The following is a 14,802-nucleotide window of genomic DNA, read 5'->3' on the forward strand; positions in this document are numbered from 1 at the left end:
AAGTGAAACCAGAGATGTGCAATGAGTGAACGCTAGAAAACTTTAATAATTAATTAGTGAACATCTATGGTACCCCAGGGCCAGGGTGCAGGGAAGATCATTGATCCATTTAATATAAACGTGGGAGAAGCTTGTTCCTGGATGTACTGTTTCGCTGCTGTTGGGCTGTTGGGAAGCATGCCTGCTAATACACAGGTCCGCAGTGAGGAGGGCCTCGGTCAAATTCAGTGCTCTCCGTGGCGCCCCCTTCCAGTGTCTCAACAGCCTGGGTTCGAATACTAACCATTCCTTCGGATATTTTTGGTGTGTGATTCCACCCCTCCCCCGCTGGTGACTTTTTCCTTTTTTTCCCTTGTCATTGAAAAGTAACAAATTTCTGTCCCTCTGATAGGTATAAAATGATAATTTGTCTAAGTGTGTGATGTCTGGTCACTACTGTTGACACAGAGTGGTTGGCTGTTGTGTTCCCTCCCGGGGATGGTTGGCTCATTGGGAACTTTTTTGTTCATTTTGCTGTTGGGTTGTTTGTTCTGGAGACTTGGCTCTCAAAGGCAGATTTTTATTTCTACAGTGAGAAACTGCATTTGCCCTCCGGTTCTCCCTGAGGTCCCAAATGCTTTCTTTCTCATCAGAAACTCTCAGCAGAGTTCGGTTTGGAGCGCTGTCATATTGTATGCTCGCTCCAGAAATGCTGCTTTTAATAAGAACCAAATAGATGTGAAAGTTTGTCCTTGAATGGGAGTTTATCACCGTTGGCCTTTGGGTGAACCTGGAGCAGGAGCTGTTTCATTCAGGGCAGCATGATGTCATCGAATTCACAAAGTTCTCTGTAGCTAGAAAAAGACACATTGTTCCCTGAAATAACCTAGAAGACTAAAAACTGTTGGCACTTTACTGGCTTCTCAGGTCCTCACTGAAGACTTCAGTGAGGCTGCTTTTCATCATTTTCTGTGAGGTACGGAAAGAAAGCACTCTGGTCCTGAGTCTCAAGAGTATTAGGTATTCCTCACAAAGTTCAGTCACCAGCCTGACCTTCCTGGTTATCCTCCGAAGAGTGCATCGGACCCATACAGTGTGGATTTCAAATTTCTCAGTGTGTTCTTAAGTGGATTTAAATTCCATTCAGGTTTTCAACATAGCTTTAAAGTAGCTAGTGCTCTTTCACCTGGAGAGTGAGGTCAGTGTAGGTGAGCATGGTTGGATTTGATCAGCACCCTCCCGGATCTCAGTCTCGTTACAATTAGTTGTAGGACATTGAAAAAGCCTTTTACTCTCCGTGAAAGTTGGGAGCCAGACTTGGGCATCTGTCACTGCTGTGATTGACCAGCTGTGTTTTCTAAGCTTCTGGAGCCACACTTTAGATGTTTTCTTATTGTTGCCACACATACACACACAACAGACAAACAAAAATACCAGAAAGACCCGAACTGAGCAAAACAGAATTTCCTTTCGCTGATGTCACAAGCTAGAGCTACTCACTGCATATTTTGTTATGGGTTACTCTTTGCTTTATTGTCCATTTTGTGACCCATGTGTTCTTGACCTTTCAACTTTTCTACACATTGCAAATCTTTCATTTATTTAATTGCACTAGTTTTAGATACAACCATACCTTTTCTTTTTTCCATCTTGAAGCAATACCTATGTCCCTTTAATTTCTTTTAAGATATCCAACTTTCTCCTGAATACTTGCAAAACACACCCAATGCTCTAAGAGGACCCATTCTCCTCCTGCTCTCATATAGAGAACACTCGTGGTAATGCTAAAACTTCCCTGCATCTTCCTTGGCACAGAGTACTTTTGCTGATGAAGGACTTAAGTTATTGAGATTTAGGTCTTTGGGGAGAGTTTTCAAACCATTTGATTCAATGAAATGAAAGGATTATTGTCTTTTGGTCGGCAGGTGTGTGGCAGGGAATTTGCATCTCCCTGAGGTAGTAATGACTTGCTTTTACATCATACATGTGAAGGAGGGATTTAGCGGAACTCAGAGGTGGAGTTGGAATGTTACATGGGTGACTGTTGATTAGTAATGGTGACTAGTAGAGCCTGATGCTTCATGACAGCGTTAACAGCATGGAAGGTAGTGTTTTCATTTTTCTTTAGATAAAAAAAAAAATTCTGTGCATGCTGATCTTTATAGTTGGCTACAGAAGACACCTCAGAAATCAAAACCAAGATTCTTCCAAGTGTTCATAGAACTCAGAACATATTCTTTGACTACTGAGAAATGTTATGTGGGTGTTGGACTTAGGGACATGGTTATCAAACAATTTCATTTTACTTACTTTGTTCTATCAGTGTGGAAGCACTCTGGGCTGAGATTGAAAGAAGTATTTTGCAGAGATCAGCACTTGACAAATGTGTTTTATTTTATTTGCCCTGTGACACATGAAATATAAATATATCTACAAGCATGCATATGTACACTCATCTATCACTCTCTGACAGCAAAATACACTAGGTGGGTTTTTGTTGTTGTTTTTAAGCTGTTGTTTACTCAGTCTCTTCATATCTGCTTCCCTGAGAACACAGGCTGTAAACATTCTGATTCAGTTACCGTATGGTATAACAGTCTGTTCATCCTATTTCTGGTATTAGAGAATGTTTATCAAATGTCTGCGTGTGGAGACAGTATTTTTCAAGTGCTATTCTAAAGTAAATCGACTGTGCTTCTTTTGCATGTAGTTGATAAGGTGCACTGTAAATTCCTGTAGCAAACAGTGGGGGTAAAGACGGTGAGCTTTATGTCTTGACGTTCCTTCTCCTTTGCTCTGGCAATTCTGTCAATTACCTAAAAAGAGCTGATACAAACAACCAGCTAGCAAAGACTGGAGAGATGCCTTCGAGTTAACAGCATTGCTGCCTTACTACAGGTCCCAGCATCATGTGGTGGCTCACGACCATAACTGTGACTCCAGGGAATCTGACTGAGTCTTCTCACCTCCGTGGGTACCAGGCACATGCATGGTGCACATACAGACATACAGGCAAAAATACTCATACACATAAACTAAATAAATCTCAAAAATAAAAAGGCTGATGTTGTAAAAAATGCTAACAGTTTTTCTTTAGGTAGCTGGTATGTATCTTGTTTCTTTCAAATTAGGTTTGCAAGATATATAACTTTATTTAATTAGAATCAAGAATATTCTTATTTGGGGGGCTGTAGAGATGACTTGGTGGTTAAGAGTGTTTATTGCCTTGCAGAGGACCTGGGTTCAGTTCTCAGCACCTACGTAGCATCTCATGTTTGCCTGTAGCTCTAGTTCCAAGGGATCTGTAACCCTCCTCTCACCTTGGCATCCTCTTGCATGCATGGGGCTCACATACATACACTCAGGTACACAACTACATATAAAAATTAATCAAACAAAAACTCTCCTTTTAAAATTAAAATAGTTCTTTGCAGAGCAGTGGTGGCACATGGCTTTAATCCCAGCTCTCAGGTGGCAGAAGCCCATGGATCTCTGAGTTTGAGGCCAGCCTTTTATACAGAGTGAGTTTCAGGACATTGAAGGATACTCAGAGGAACCCTGTCTTGAGAAACCAAAAACAATAAATAAATAAAATTAAATAGTTGATTTATAGTTTATGCCTACATTATTAGAATTGTGAGAAAATCATTGATATCTTTCTAATGTTGCATCTAAATTTTGTGTAAAATAGTCTGACATAATATATTTGGGGACATTTTATTCTCTTTGGTACCAAGTACATGACCTAGTTCCTGATGAGATTATTGGTTATTGATGGACACAGGCCACCCCAGCTTCCATTTTTGTCTCTGTTCTCGTCCTGTGGTCCTCTGAACTTTGCCTGCTGCTGTAGCACATGTACCAGATGCTCTGTCCTTCCTGAACTCTATTCAGGACGATGCAGCTTTAACGGAGTAGTTGCGATCCTGTCCTCTCACTGCCACGTTTGGTGCCTGTCACTCAGCAGGATTGTTTCACTTCTAATTCTAAGGAGTGACTGGAAAGCGTGTAGATTCTGCTTCAATCAGATGCCCTTTTTGGTTTTATTTTCATCCTGCTAGATTGAAAGTTTGCACGTGTTCTTCCCTGTGACCTGGTATGTCTTTTCCCTCCCTGAGACAGTGAATATAGACTACTCTACATACTAGAATTGGAGAAAGTTTAAAACATCAATAAATATAGGGGAGAAAGGAAGGCTATTCAATTAATATGGAAGATAGTTCTCCTACACTTTAATTTTTCCGTCTTCTGGTACTGCCAGAGCATCTTAATTAGGAACCTAGTGAGCAGAAGGCCGTTCTGAATCTCCATGGAAGAGTCCATCATTTAAATTCCAGATTTCCTTTTCTTGTCTTCTTTTTTCCTTCTGGTGGTTTAAAGGAGACTTATTTATCGTCACTATTTCACATATACAAAGAGTTCATTTCTGTGTTGTATATTTGGAATATTTACTACTTCCTGTGTAAACCAGATGAGGACAGAGAGGCTCCTCCTCCACCCCACTTCCTCACCCTCCTCCCACTCCTGTGGGAAATTCCAAGCATACCCACAACCAGATAACAAGAGTGCAGCAAGCCAATAAAGTGCCAGCTCAAGACCAGTGTTGTTCCGGCCATAGTTCCACTCCATCCTCTCCTGAGACCGTCCTCGCCTCCATCATGGCCACAATTTTATGAAGTTCTAGAACATGAAGAACATCTGTTGCTGTCAATTACTCTAGAAACAAAACTGCAGCCTTGCACTTGAAATTTTTTTCAGTGCTTATTCTGAGAGAGCTCTGACTGTATGCCACACAGTCTCTGAAAATTCACATTAGGTTTTATTCTCTTGTGGAAAGATAGTTTACTCTCCTGCTTAATGCCGTATAGTCACCCCATCACATGACTCTAGCTTGACTACCCAAATCATTGTACTTAGTTTACTTCATTTTACCTGGGAAATGCTTTGTCCGCAGATATCCACATGACTCGTTACACTTCATTAAAATCTTTTCATTCCCATCTGCTCCTCACAGCATGTGCTGTCACCCAGTCTACCTTTTTGTTGTTATGGGTTTTTTTTTAATGGCATTTTCTGATTTGTTTTTTGGACTAGTATTTTAATGCCCAAGTTGGCATGAACATGAAATCCTCTGCCTCTGCCTTCTTGCATTGAGATTGGATTCATAGCCATAGGCATGACTACCCCATCTTTTTTTGAATACTAATTTAAGGGAATTGAGAGTTAGTTACTCTTGGCTTTGTCTGTGGCAAGAATTTAAAAAATCAAACAAAGGTGATGAGTGGTCTGGAAATGGCTGCCTTTTGGAAACACCAGTTGACTTACCATCTTTACAGTACATCCCAGAATTTGTCCCAAAATAATGTTGGAATAATAATGGATATGTGTTAGGGTACTCTTTTATTTATGATGCCATTTGCCATAGTTGTGTGGCTTTGTGATCATTAGGGTTTCGTGCTAAATATCAACGTGCCTGTGCTAGAGAACCATGATTTTGAAGAACCAGCAGTTAATGGTTTGGACTATTGCAAATCTTACATTTTGACACTATGTTTATATCTTTCCATAACCACTGAATAAGGTCCCATTTCTTTTCTTGAAATGAGTTCAGATAACTTTTTGTGAGCTTGTGTCTTATAAACCTTGCCTTGGGTCATACTTCACCTCCTTTGTTTGTATCTGTTTTTCCATGATTTTCATCTTTCATTACTTTAGCTTGACATCTTCAAATAAGATTGGCATTGCCTTTACTGCTCATGGATGTATGTATTAAGCATTTCATGGAATCTGTATTAAGAATAGTTAAAATGTGCCGGGCATTGGTGACACATGTCTTTAATCCCAGCACTCGGGAGGCAGAGGCAGGCGGATCTCTGTGAGTTCGAGGCTAGCCTGGACTACAGAGTGAGTTCCAGGAAAGGCGCAAAGCTACACAAAGAAACCCTGTCTTGAAAAACCATAAAAAAAAAAGAATAGTTAAAATGCTTTTTTTCTTTTTTAGTAGTCTGTGCTAGGGATATTTGGGGTGTAGATGTATTTACAAATATCTCTGGTAGCGGAAATGATGATGTTTCCTGTTACAGCCATGACTCTTCACTGCTCACCCTGCTCCCACTCCTTCATCCCATGCCTTTTCTTTTGTTCTGTGTCCTCTGAAGGGAGGTGGGGAACTGGGGAGTTGTGCATTCAGCCCAGTTTTACCGAGAACTTAAAAGTGCTTTAAAAATAAGGATGGAGGGAATTCATAGACATCAGGACTGATTGTATCTGAGGTTGTAGAGATGCAGCATTTGAGTAACTGTTGGAATTCAGTGAATGTTAGAACATTTTGTTGTTTGGGCTGAGGAGCACATGGGCTGCTTGGGTGCCTGCCCTGCATGCAGGAAGCACTGGGTTGGGTCCTAGCACTACAGAAAGCTGGCATAGGTGCAGAGCTTTAATCCTAGCAAAGTTCAAAGTCAAGGCTGGGCTTGATAGTGTGTCCACTTAACCCCAGCACTCAAGAGGCAGAGACAGGAGGATTTCTGTAGTTCAAGGCCAGCCAGGACTACATAGTGAGACCCTGCCTCAAAAAGAGTTCAAAGTCATCCTCAGCTGCATAGTGACTTTGAGGCAGCCTGGCCTGTGTAAAATCTGTTTCCAACAAACCAACGTACACTAGTAAATGAACAAAGCACCTTACTGCTTTTCCTAACTAGAGGTTCTCTTTGTAGAAGAATATAGACTAGTTTTACCTGTATCAGAGTACTAGAGGATTATAGAAATTACCCAGAATAGCCGAGAAAGACAATATTTGAATAGATGAATTTTTTCATTGATTGAAAATGTTTCTCAAACATCATGCCTTTTTATGCCTTCACTGTAGATAAAAATAATGAATGGGTTCTTTGAATCCATTATAGGTAACCTAGCAGGTAGGTCTGCTGCCTCCTCGGTGAACTTTGGGTGTTCAGATGGATTCATTGTTCCTTTCCTAGGGATCTCATTGCTAAATTTCTAGAGTTGTTTTGTTTGAGTTTTGATTTTGTTTGTTTGTTTGTTTTCTAGACAGGGTTTCTCTGTGTAACTTTGGAACCTGTCCTGGAACTCTCTCTATAGACGAGGCTGGTGTTGAACTCACAGATATCTGCCTGCCTCTGCCTCTTGAGTGCTAGGATTAAAGACATGTGCCACCACTGACCAGATGATTTTTTTTTTTAATGAAGCCTCATACTGTTGCCCAGGCTAACCCTGATAAGATCCCTTCCTGTAGCCTCCTGAGTAGCTGAGTATAGCATTTGCCAACAGCCTGGCCAGTTTACTGTTAGTTGGAGAGCTTTCTAAGAACTTGTTTGATCATTGGTTCTTGAATTGCCCCGTGGTTTATGTTATGTTATCTGTTTGAGCTGATTTTGTTCTCATCTGTCTTTCTGTTGCACAGTTTGGAGAGGTTTAAATTTTTTTCTTCTTCTTCTGTAGCGCTTCCCCCTGGAAGTCCCGGCCCCGTTACTCGCCATGGGTCCTATGACAGTTTAGCCTCCGACCATAGTGGACAGGAAGATGAAGAGTGGCTTTCCCAGGTAAAACTCGGATATTTGGGGGTTATTGCAATAAGGGAGCGTGGAAATCCGCGTTTATTCTATTCTTTTCCTTGTAGGAAAATGGAGATAATTGGTAACTCTTTGTGAGTCACCAGAATTATGAGTATTTCCTTATTAAGAATGTCTTAGAAATATTGTTCCAGGAATCCACACATATATTTTCCTTGTACATTTTACATATATCCTTCATTGGTATTATCTGTGCTTGTGCAAATGTTTGCTTTGATGCAGGACACACAGCATGTCCAAATGCTTTCATTGGGGAAGTTGAGCATTGCTTTCTGCTAGCTCCTGCTGGAATTCCTTTCCAGGCTTCACCCAGGCCACGCTGTCACTGGTGGCCATTCCTGAAACAGCTTCTCCCAGTCACCCCTCACCTTACTATGTGGCTCTGTCTTCAAGTGAAGCGCTCTCATTTCAAAGCAGCTTGGGCAGATTTCACAGTGGGCCGATTACAGTGACTTCATTATAGATGCTGTCGTGTCTGCCTCCAGCCTGACATCATTTGGTGAGGTTAATGACCTGTCTCGCATTACCCATTTGGCAGCTTTTATCAGACAGGTGCCTCAGAGAAGTGGGACCCGTTGTGATGTTCTCAGGGAGGGTAGCCTGAAAAGCTGCAGTGGCTCTAGAAACTGGAGGAACAAACCGTTCCTGCTTGGTGTGTGTTTATTCCAACACCCCGGCAATGCTCACAGGATGCTCTGTAAATGACGGTCCATCTCCTGACATGCTGAGGGCCTTCCTCTCCTGGTAATATCCAGATAAAGAAACCCACTGTGCACAAGTTCTGTCCAGGAGTGCTGGCAAAGAACCCGCTGTCCCTCACGTAGCTTTGCTTCAGAAGAATCGGTAATGTGTGCTGTCAGGGTGAAAGTGCATGCAATATGTTTGTCCTGCACACAACAGCAGCGGGGATACTGCAACATCTGGCTATCGCCTCAGTGAAGTTGCACAGGCATATGTTTACCTCTCGGCTCTGTGACACTGATGGTTTTGAGCTTAAAATATACACAATGCTTTATCTGTGGCCTAATTTACATTGCCAAATGCAACTCTGAGAATCAGAAATCACTGTCCTTGATCTAAGTGTTTTCTCCCTGTCATTAGTGGGCATGTGAATATCCTTCCCAGACCAGCATGCCTGGGCCCTCTCGAACTCACTCACGCCTTTGCACTCTGTGAACCTTGTCAGTTGTGTTTTGTTAAGACTTAATCACTGCAATCTGAGAAATGTAATTAAATATAAAAGAATGAGGGCAAGACTCAAGGCACGTGGGAAGCCTTTTTGCACAGAGGTGGATACAGCACCGGCAAGGCTGGGGGAAGTATAGTTGACTTTTGCTGAAGATTTGCACAAGCTGTTATTCAAAAGGATCGTTTGCAGCGTCCTTTTCAGGGTCCCCCGTCTTCTGTCTCTTTTTTCTCATAGTATTGAGTATAATCCTGGCAGCGCTCCACCCCTTCCGTGGAGCGTGATGCTTATAAAACTTCTGAATTACTGTTTTACTGTGTGTAAAACGCTTTGTCAATGTTTATGACAGTTGAGAAAACATTTTGATCAAGTATCAGTTACATGAAAGAAAACATAATAGCTGCTTTATTGAAAAATAGATGTTTGGGCTGGAGAGACAGCTCAGTGGTTAAGTACATGGAGTCCCCAGCTCCTACACTGGGGGACTCACAGCTGCCTGAAATCTGGCTCCTAGGGATCCCATGCTATCATCTGGACTCCCTGGGCATCTGCACACATGTGACATATCCTCACACAGATACATAACACATAAATAAAGATAAATCTTGAAAAATTATGTAAAAAGTAGATGTGAGAACATTTGGAAGCAACATAAATATACTATTGTATTATACAAGGAAAGCAGCTTCATTTGTGAAATTATTTGGGACCTTATCTTAGTTTTGTAGAGCCAAGAACAACTGCATATTTTTCAAGAGCTTGAAAGAACTGCTTTTAGTTGCTCCCATTGCGTGCCCACATTGTAGTAAATACTGACTTTGTTGGGTTTGCAAAGGCAGTCAGTCCCTAAGGAGCTGATGCTAGTTCCATGGGGTAGATGACTCAGGTTTTCAACTCTACAATCCCTTTTGCTTTCATGGAATTTTTGTGTTTTAGATACACAATATGGTGCATATATTGTGTGTATGTTGATATATGTACATTTCTACAATTTTGGGTTAAATTTTTCTTGAGATTATAATGTAATTACATAATTTCCCCTTTCCCTTTCCTCCTTTCAAACTCTTCTATGTACAACCTCCTCCCCATTTCCTTTAAAATTCATGGTCTTTTTCTCTTTATATCGTGGTGGTGGTGGTGGTGGTGGTGATGGCGTGTGTGTGTGTGTGTGTGTGTGTGTGTGTGTGTGTGTGTGTGTGTGTGTTTATTCCTAAATAGATGGTTACAGCCTTCTCAGTATAACATTCTATGTGTATTTTCAAGGCTGACCATTTGGTATTGGATAGCCAGTTTGTGTACCCTCTCCTGGGAAAGACCATTTCTCCCCCTCAGCATCCCTTAGTTGCCTACAGGTCTTTGTCTGTGGCTGAGGCTCTGTGAGTACGCCCCCTCCTCTATTAGCATGTCTCTTGGGAACATGTTTCTGTTCAATTGTGTTTAGGCAGCCATGTTTGTGAGTCTTCATGGGTACACCTTCTCAGATATTTCTAGGAGACATGATCTCACAACAAACTTCCTGTCTCTCTGGTTCTTAAAATCTTTCTGTCCCCTCTTCCACAATCATTCCTGAGATTTAGATGTAGGGACATGTTGGAGGTGTATTCATTGAGACTGGGCTCCACAGCTATGCATTTTGATTGGTTATAGTTTTCTGTAATGGTCTCTATCTGTTTCAAAGAGATGATGAAGGGTAAGAACTAATCTGTGGACATAATGATAGCTCTTGAGAATATAGGTAGATTATACCTATATTTATCTATATTATATATATATATATATATATATATATATATATATATACACTGAAGAAAAAGGGGATAAATTTATTAGAGTACACAATATTTTGGTGAACACAATACCACCACATTTCCTCTCTTTTTGTCTAAAATTAAAAAAGCTTATAACTAATACAAGAAAAACTATCTTCAATAAGTATATGCAATATACAGTCAAGATTACATTAACAATGTCTAGTCCATTAACGTTTGACAGATCCAGACAAAAAACTCCATTATATATATTAACAATGTTCAGTCCAGTAACATCTGATAAACTCAGACCAAAAAATTTTCATTACTTATCTTATTTAAAACAAGTAGTTCCTTTTTAAAAGTAGATTCCATAATCTCCCTTTTTATCTTATCATATCCATATTTTCTCTTTTTTCTTTTCATAATAGATTCATTAGTCTACCTTTTGTCATTTTTATATCTTCCCCTTTTTCTTCAGTGTAGATTCAGTGATCTACCTATTTATCCTATTATTTCTTTATCTTTTTTCTCAGAGTAGATTCGATGTTCTATCTCCTATCTATATTCTCTTTTTCTTTTTGCTTTCTAGGGGTGAAGATATCTTTAGGGAATCTTGAAAAGAAAATTTTTGGGTTAATCATCAAGTCCTGTATCATTTGTCCAGTCTCTGCATAAAAGGAAAGCTCAGGGCTTGTTTCAAGTCCTTGTTCAAGTAGTCTGTCAGGCTGGATCATCTCAGCTAGTCCTCTCGAAATTGTCCTGACCAGTTTGTAGTCCAAAGTCGATTTTTCCATGGTGTTAACCAGCTTAATGGCTTTATCATAGTCCATGTGGAATCATCGTTGTAGGATCCTGTCATCTTTTTGAAGATTTCAAAGTCACTGTTAGGCATGGTCATGGTTTCCTGCAGATTTTTTTTTTTTTTTTTTTTTGCCTCCTCTGTGGTTTGGAGCAATCATAGTCTGATAAATGTCTGTCTCTCGGAACCATGAACATTCTTCCCTAGAACAGAAAATCTTCACAATAATTTCTCCCCACCATTTGTCTTGCCAAACTTTTCCAAACTGACCTTTGCCGATGCTTTCTTGTAACACGATGGTCCTGGCAATTCTTCTCTGAACCAGCAGCAGTAAACCCTTTGTTCCAGGTAGCAGGAATCGAGAAAGAGCTATCAATCTGTCAATCCTGTCCGTGTCCGGGCCGGGTGAGGTTTCCCGTGTTGGGGCATAACCAAGGGCAATAGCAGCAGTCTATAATGTTTTGAGAGTCTTTGACAACCCTGACCAACAACACAAAAGAGGTCTTCTCATCCCTGATATTGGGACTTTTGTTACACTACATCTCTTGCAGGAAGCAATTTGGTTTAAAATTTTTACTTTAAATTATGTGTATATGTCTATGTGTATTGGGGTTCTCTGAGAGTTCAGAAAGGAGTACTGCACCCCTTGACCTGGACTTCTAAGCCATTTGAGCCGCTGGTTGTATGTACTGGGAACTAAATTAATTCCCCTGTAAGAACAGGAATGTCCATGTAGGTAATGATTGTGATCGTATTTTTGCTCCAGGCACTCTGTCTGTCTTTACTTCACTAAAATGGAAAGTGGGTTTAAGAAGAGGTGCAAGGCTTGTGAAGTGGCCTCTGCAGGCTACAATACATCAAAACCACAATTCCGTCTCTTTTTCAGGTTGAAATTGTGACACACACTGGACCCCACAGACGCCTGTGGATGGGTCCCCAGTTCCAGTTTAAAACCATCCACCCCTCAGGCCAGACTACGGTCATATCATCTAGTTCGTCTGTGTTGCAATCTCATGGACCTAGCGACACACCACAGCCACTCTTGGATTTTGATACAGATGATCTAGATCTCAACAGTCTCAGGTAAGAAGAGATCGGAACCAGGAGGTTACTTGCAAGACAGGATTGAAGTCTTCCTTTGAAACATGTGTCCTATGCAGTGTTCACATTTCTCCTTTTGACACAGAATCCTGGTGTTGACTCCATGTTACCTGTCGTCACTCGGGTTGAGCACATGCAACCAATCCTTCTGAAATGCCTTTTTGCTAATAACAGAGGTTTATGCATCTTTGTTCATATGCTGAATGGGCCTTTCCTCATCTTTTCTCACCTGTGCCTTTCTCATTACCTTGCATCATGCAAGATGGAGTGTTAGTGAGATTCATTTGTAATTTGTGGCCTGGGTCTTCCCAGGTACTCTCTGCTTCTTATATGTCAGAATTATATACATATCTAAAATGTATGTTTTTCATTTTGAATTTTTGGAGTCTAGCATTTGCATAGCATTTAATTTGTCTGTCTAAGAGACACCAGTAGATACTGAAGGGCTCAGTTTAATGTGATACAATCTCCATTTTACTTGTCTTTTATTTTAAAAGAATTTTAGGACTGGGATATGGCTGAGTCCTGAAGGGTTTCCTTATACAGCTAAGGCTGAGTTCAGTCAGCCTCCATCAGGAAAAAAATCAATCTGTTCATAACCTCTGACGGGGTATAATTGCACACATCTTTAATCCCAGCATTCAAGAGGCTAAGATGGGTGGTTTGTGAGTTCAAGGCCATAAGAACATCCTTTGCACAATTTTTAGATATCTATTATGTATTGTATGTTTTTAAAAATAAAATTATGGGAAATTATATTCTAATCACATGATGAAATATACCTTTATTCTTTGTCAACAGCAATAAAAATTAAAAAAAGAATAACAAAACCAGGGCTGGAGAAATGGCGCAGCAGTTAAGAGCACTGACTGTTCTTCAAGGGGACCTGGATTCAATTCCTAGCACCCACATGGCAGCTCACAACTGTCTGTAACTCCCGTGCCAGGGGATCTGACACCTTCATACAGACATACACACAGGCAAAACAGCAATGTGTATAAAATAAAAAGATTATAAAAATTTCTAAAAATAAAACAATAACAAAAACCAAGCTGGGTATGATGGTGCATGCCTTTAATCATAGTACTCAACAGAGCTAGTTTGATCTCTGTGATTTCAGACCCAACCAGGACCACATAAACAAAACAAAACCAAAATGGTTGCCTGACTACATTAGGCTTTCAGAAATTTTTTCATTCTTTAAAGGCAGGACGTAGTTGGTGTGTGCATGCCAGGCACTCTGTTTGGAGCTGGGGACTTTGCATAGAAGGGCTGGGATGTAAATGATGCCACTTGCCCAGCTGACTTTTCTTGTGGTGGTGTCCAGAGGGCATTGACCATTTCACTGTCTGGACAGAAACTCTTTCTGTCATTCCCAATCCTTTCTGACTCCTCAGATCTACTGCTAAAGCCAGAATCCAGGGTTTCTTTTGTTTCTTAATTTTTAAAATTTTGTTTGTTTAGTGACTGGTTCTGATTCTGCAGCCCAGGTTGTTCTGGAATTCACTGTGTAGTCAGGATGGTTTTGAACCCATGATTGTCCTCCTGCCTCAGCCTCCTGCTGGATGCCGGGGTTATAGGTGTGATGTAGCACACCTGGCCTAGGTTCATTCCTCATATCGCTTTTGTCCTGTCACTTGTTCATGGAGTCATGCTATTTCTATCCCAAAATATATCTGGAAATTTGAAACCCTATTCCCTTATGGGCCATCTATGCTTTCAATAAGATCCTTAGTCTTCTATTTTTATGGTTTTGCTTTTGCTCCACCAATGCTTAATTTTTCTTTTTATTGACATGTTATGGCTATACAGCTCAGGCTGGCTTTGAACTTGTGATCCCTCCTCTCCCGTCTTCCAAATGCTTGGATTGTAAGCATGTATCCCTAGCTTAGCTAAGTGTTTTGTTCTTTTCTTCCCTTGTTTTGGTTTGTTTTGTTCCTTCCCTCTCCCCCTGCCCTCCTCCCTTCCATAGTGGTAAAGGCGAAACTTGGGGCCTTGTACATGTATTGTACTTGTATGCTCTGCCACACTGCTGCATCCTCAGGCCTTGATGTAGTTTTAGTGTGCTTCCTAAGGATGACGTTTTCTCCTAAGCCCTGGTTTAAGCCCCTGTTTAGTGCTTCTGTGAGCTTAGTTTGCTTTCAGTGACTTCCATCTTGAACTTCATTTTGTTACAATTTTTAAGCATGACCCCAAGACATCAAACAGTGAATATAGACTGCTGGACCATATTAAGTGTTGCTGGTTATTAAACATGGGCTAACTTAAGTAGTCAAAGCTATCCTTTAGTGATTCCTGTTTACAGCATCACATGGTTTTGTAAGTATCAGTAGTAAAACTTTTAAAGCAGGAGACCTTTGTCTCTAAACTATTTATTCTCTCTGTGAAATGCACAAG

General features: G+C 40.7%; 1 protein-coding gene across 8 annotated transcripts in view; it reads left to right on the top strand.

The window, feature by feature from the left end:
* Bcas3 (BCAS3 microtubule associated cell migration factor) overlaps positions 1–14,802 on the top strand; it is a 502,957-nt gene that overhangs the window by 224,709 nt on the left and 263,446 nt on the right. For all 8 annotated transcript variants that reach the window (XM_028878299.2, XM_028878296.2, XM_028878294.2 and 5 more), the window contains 2 exons: positions 7,438–7,538; positions 12,191–12,387. In XM_028878299.2, the coding sequence (XP_028734132.1) occupies positions 7,438–7,538; positions 12,191–12,387 (298 nt within the window). The remainder of the gene's footprint in view (positions 1–7,437; positions 7,539–12,190; positions 12,388–14,802) is intronic.

Source organism: Peromyscus leucopus, chromosome 8b, assembly GCF_004664715.2.
Source record: "Peromyscus leucopus breed LL Stock chromosome 8b, UCI_PerLeu_2.1, whole genome shotgun sequence".
In the NCBI taxonomy this organism is placed as follows: domain Eukaryota; kingdom Metazoa; phylum Chordata; class Mammalia; order Rodentia; family Cricetidae; genus Peromyscus; species Peromyscus leucopus.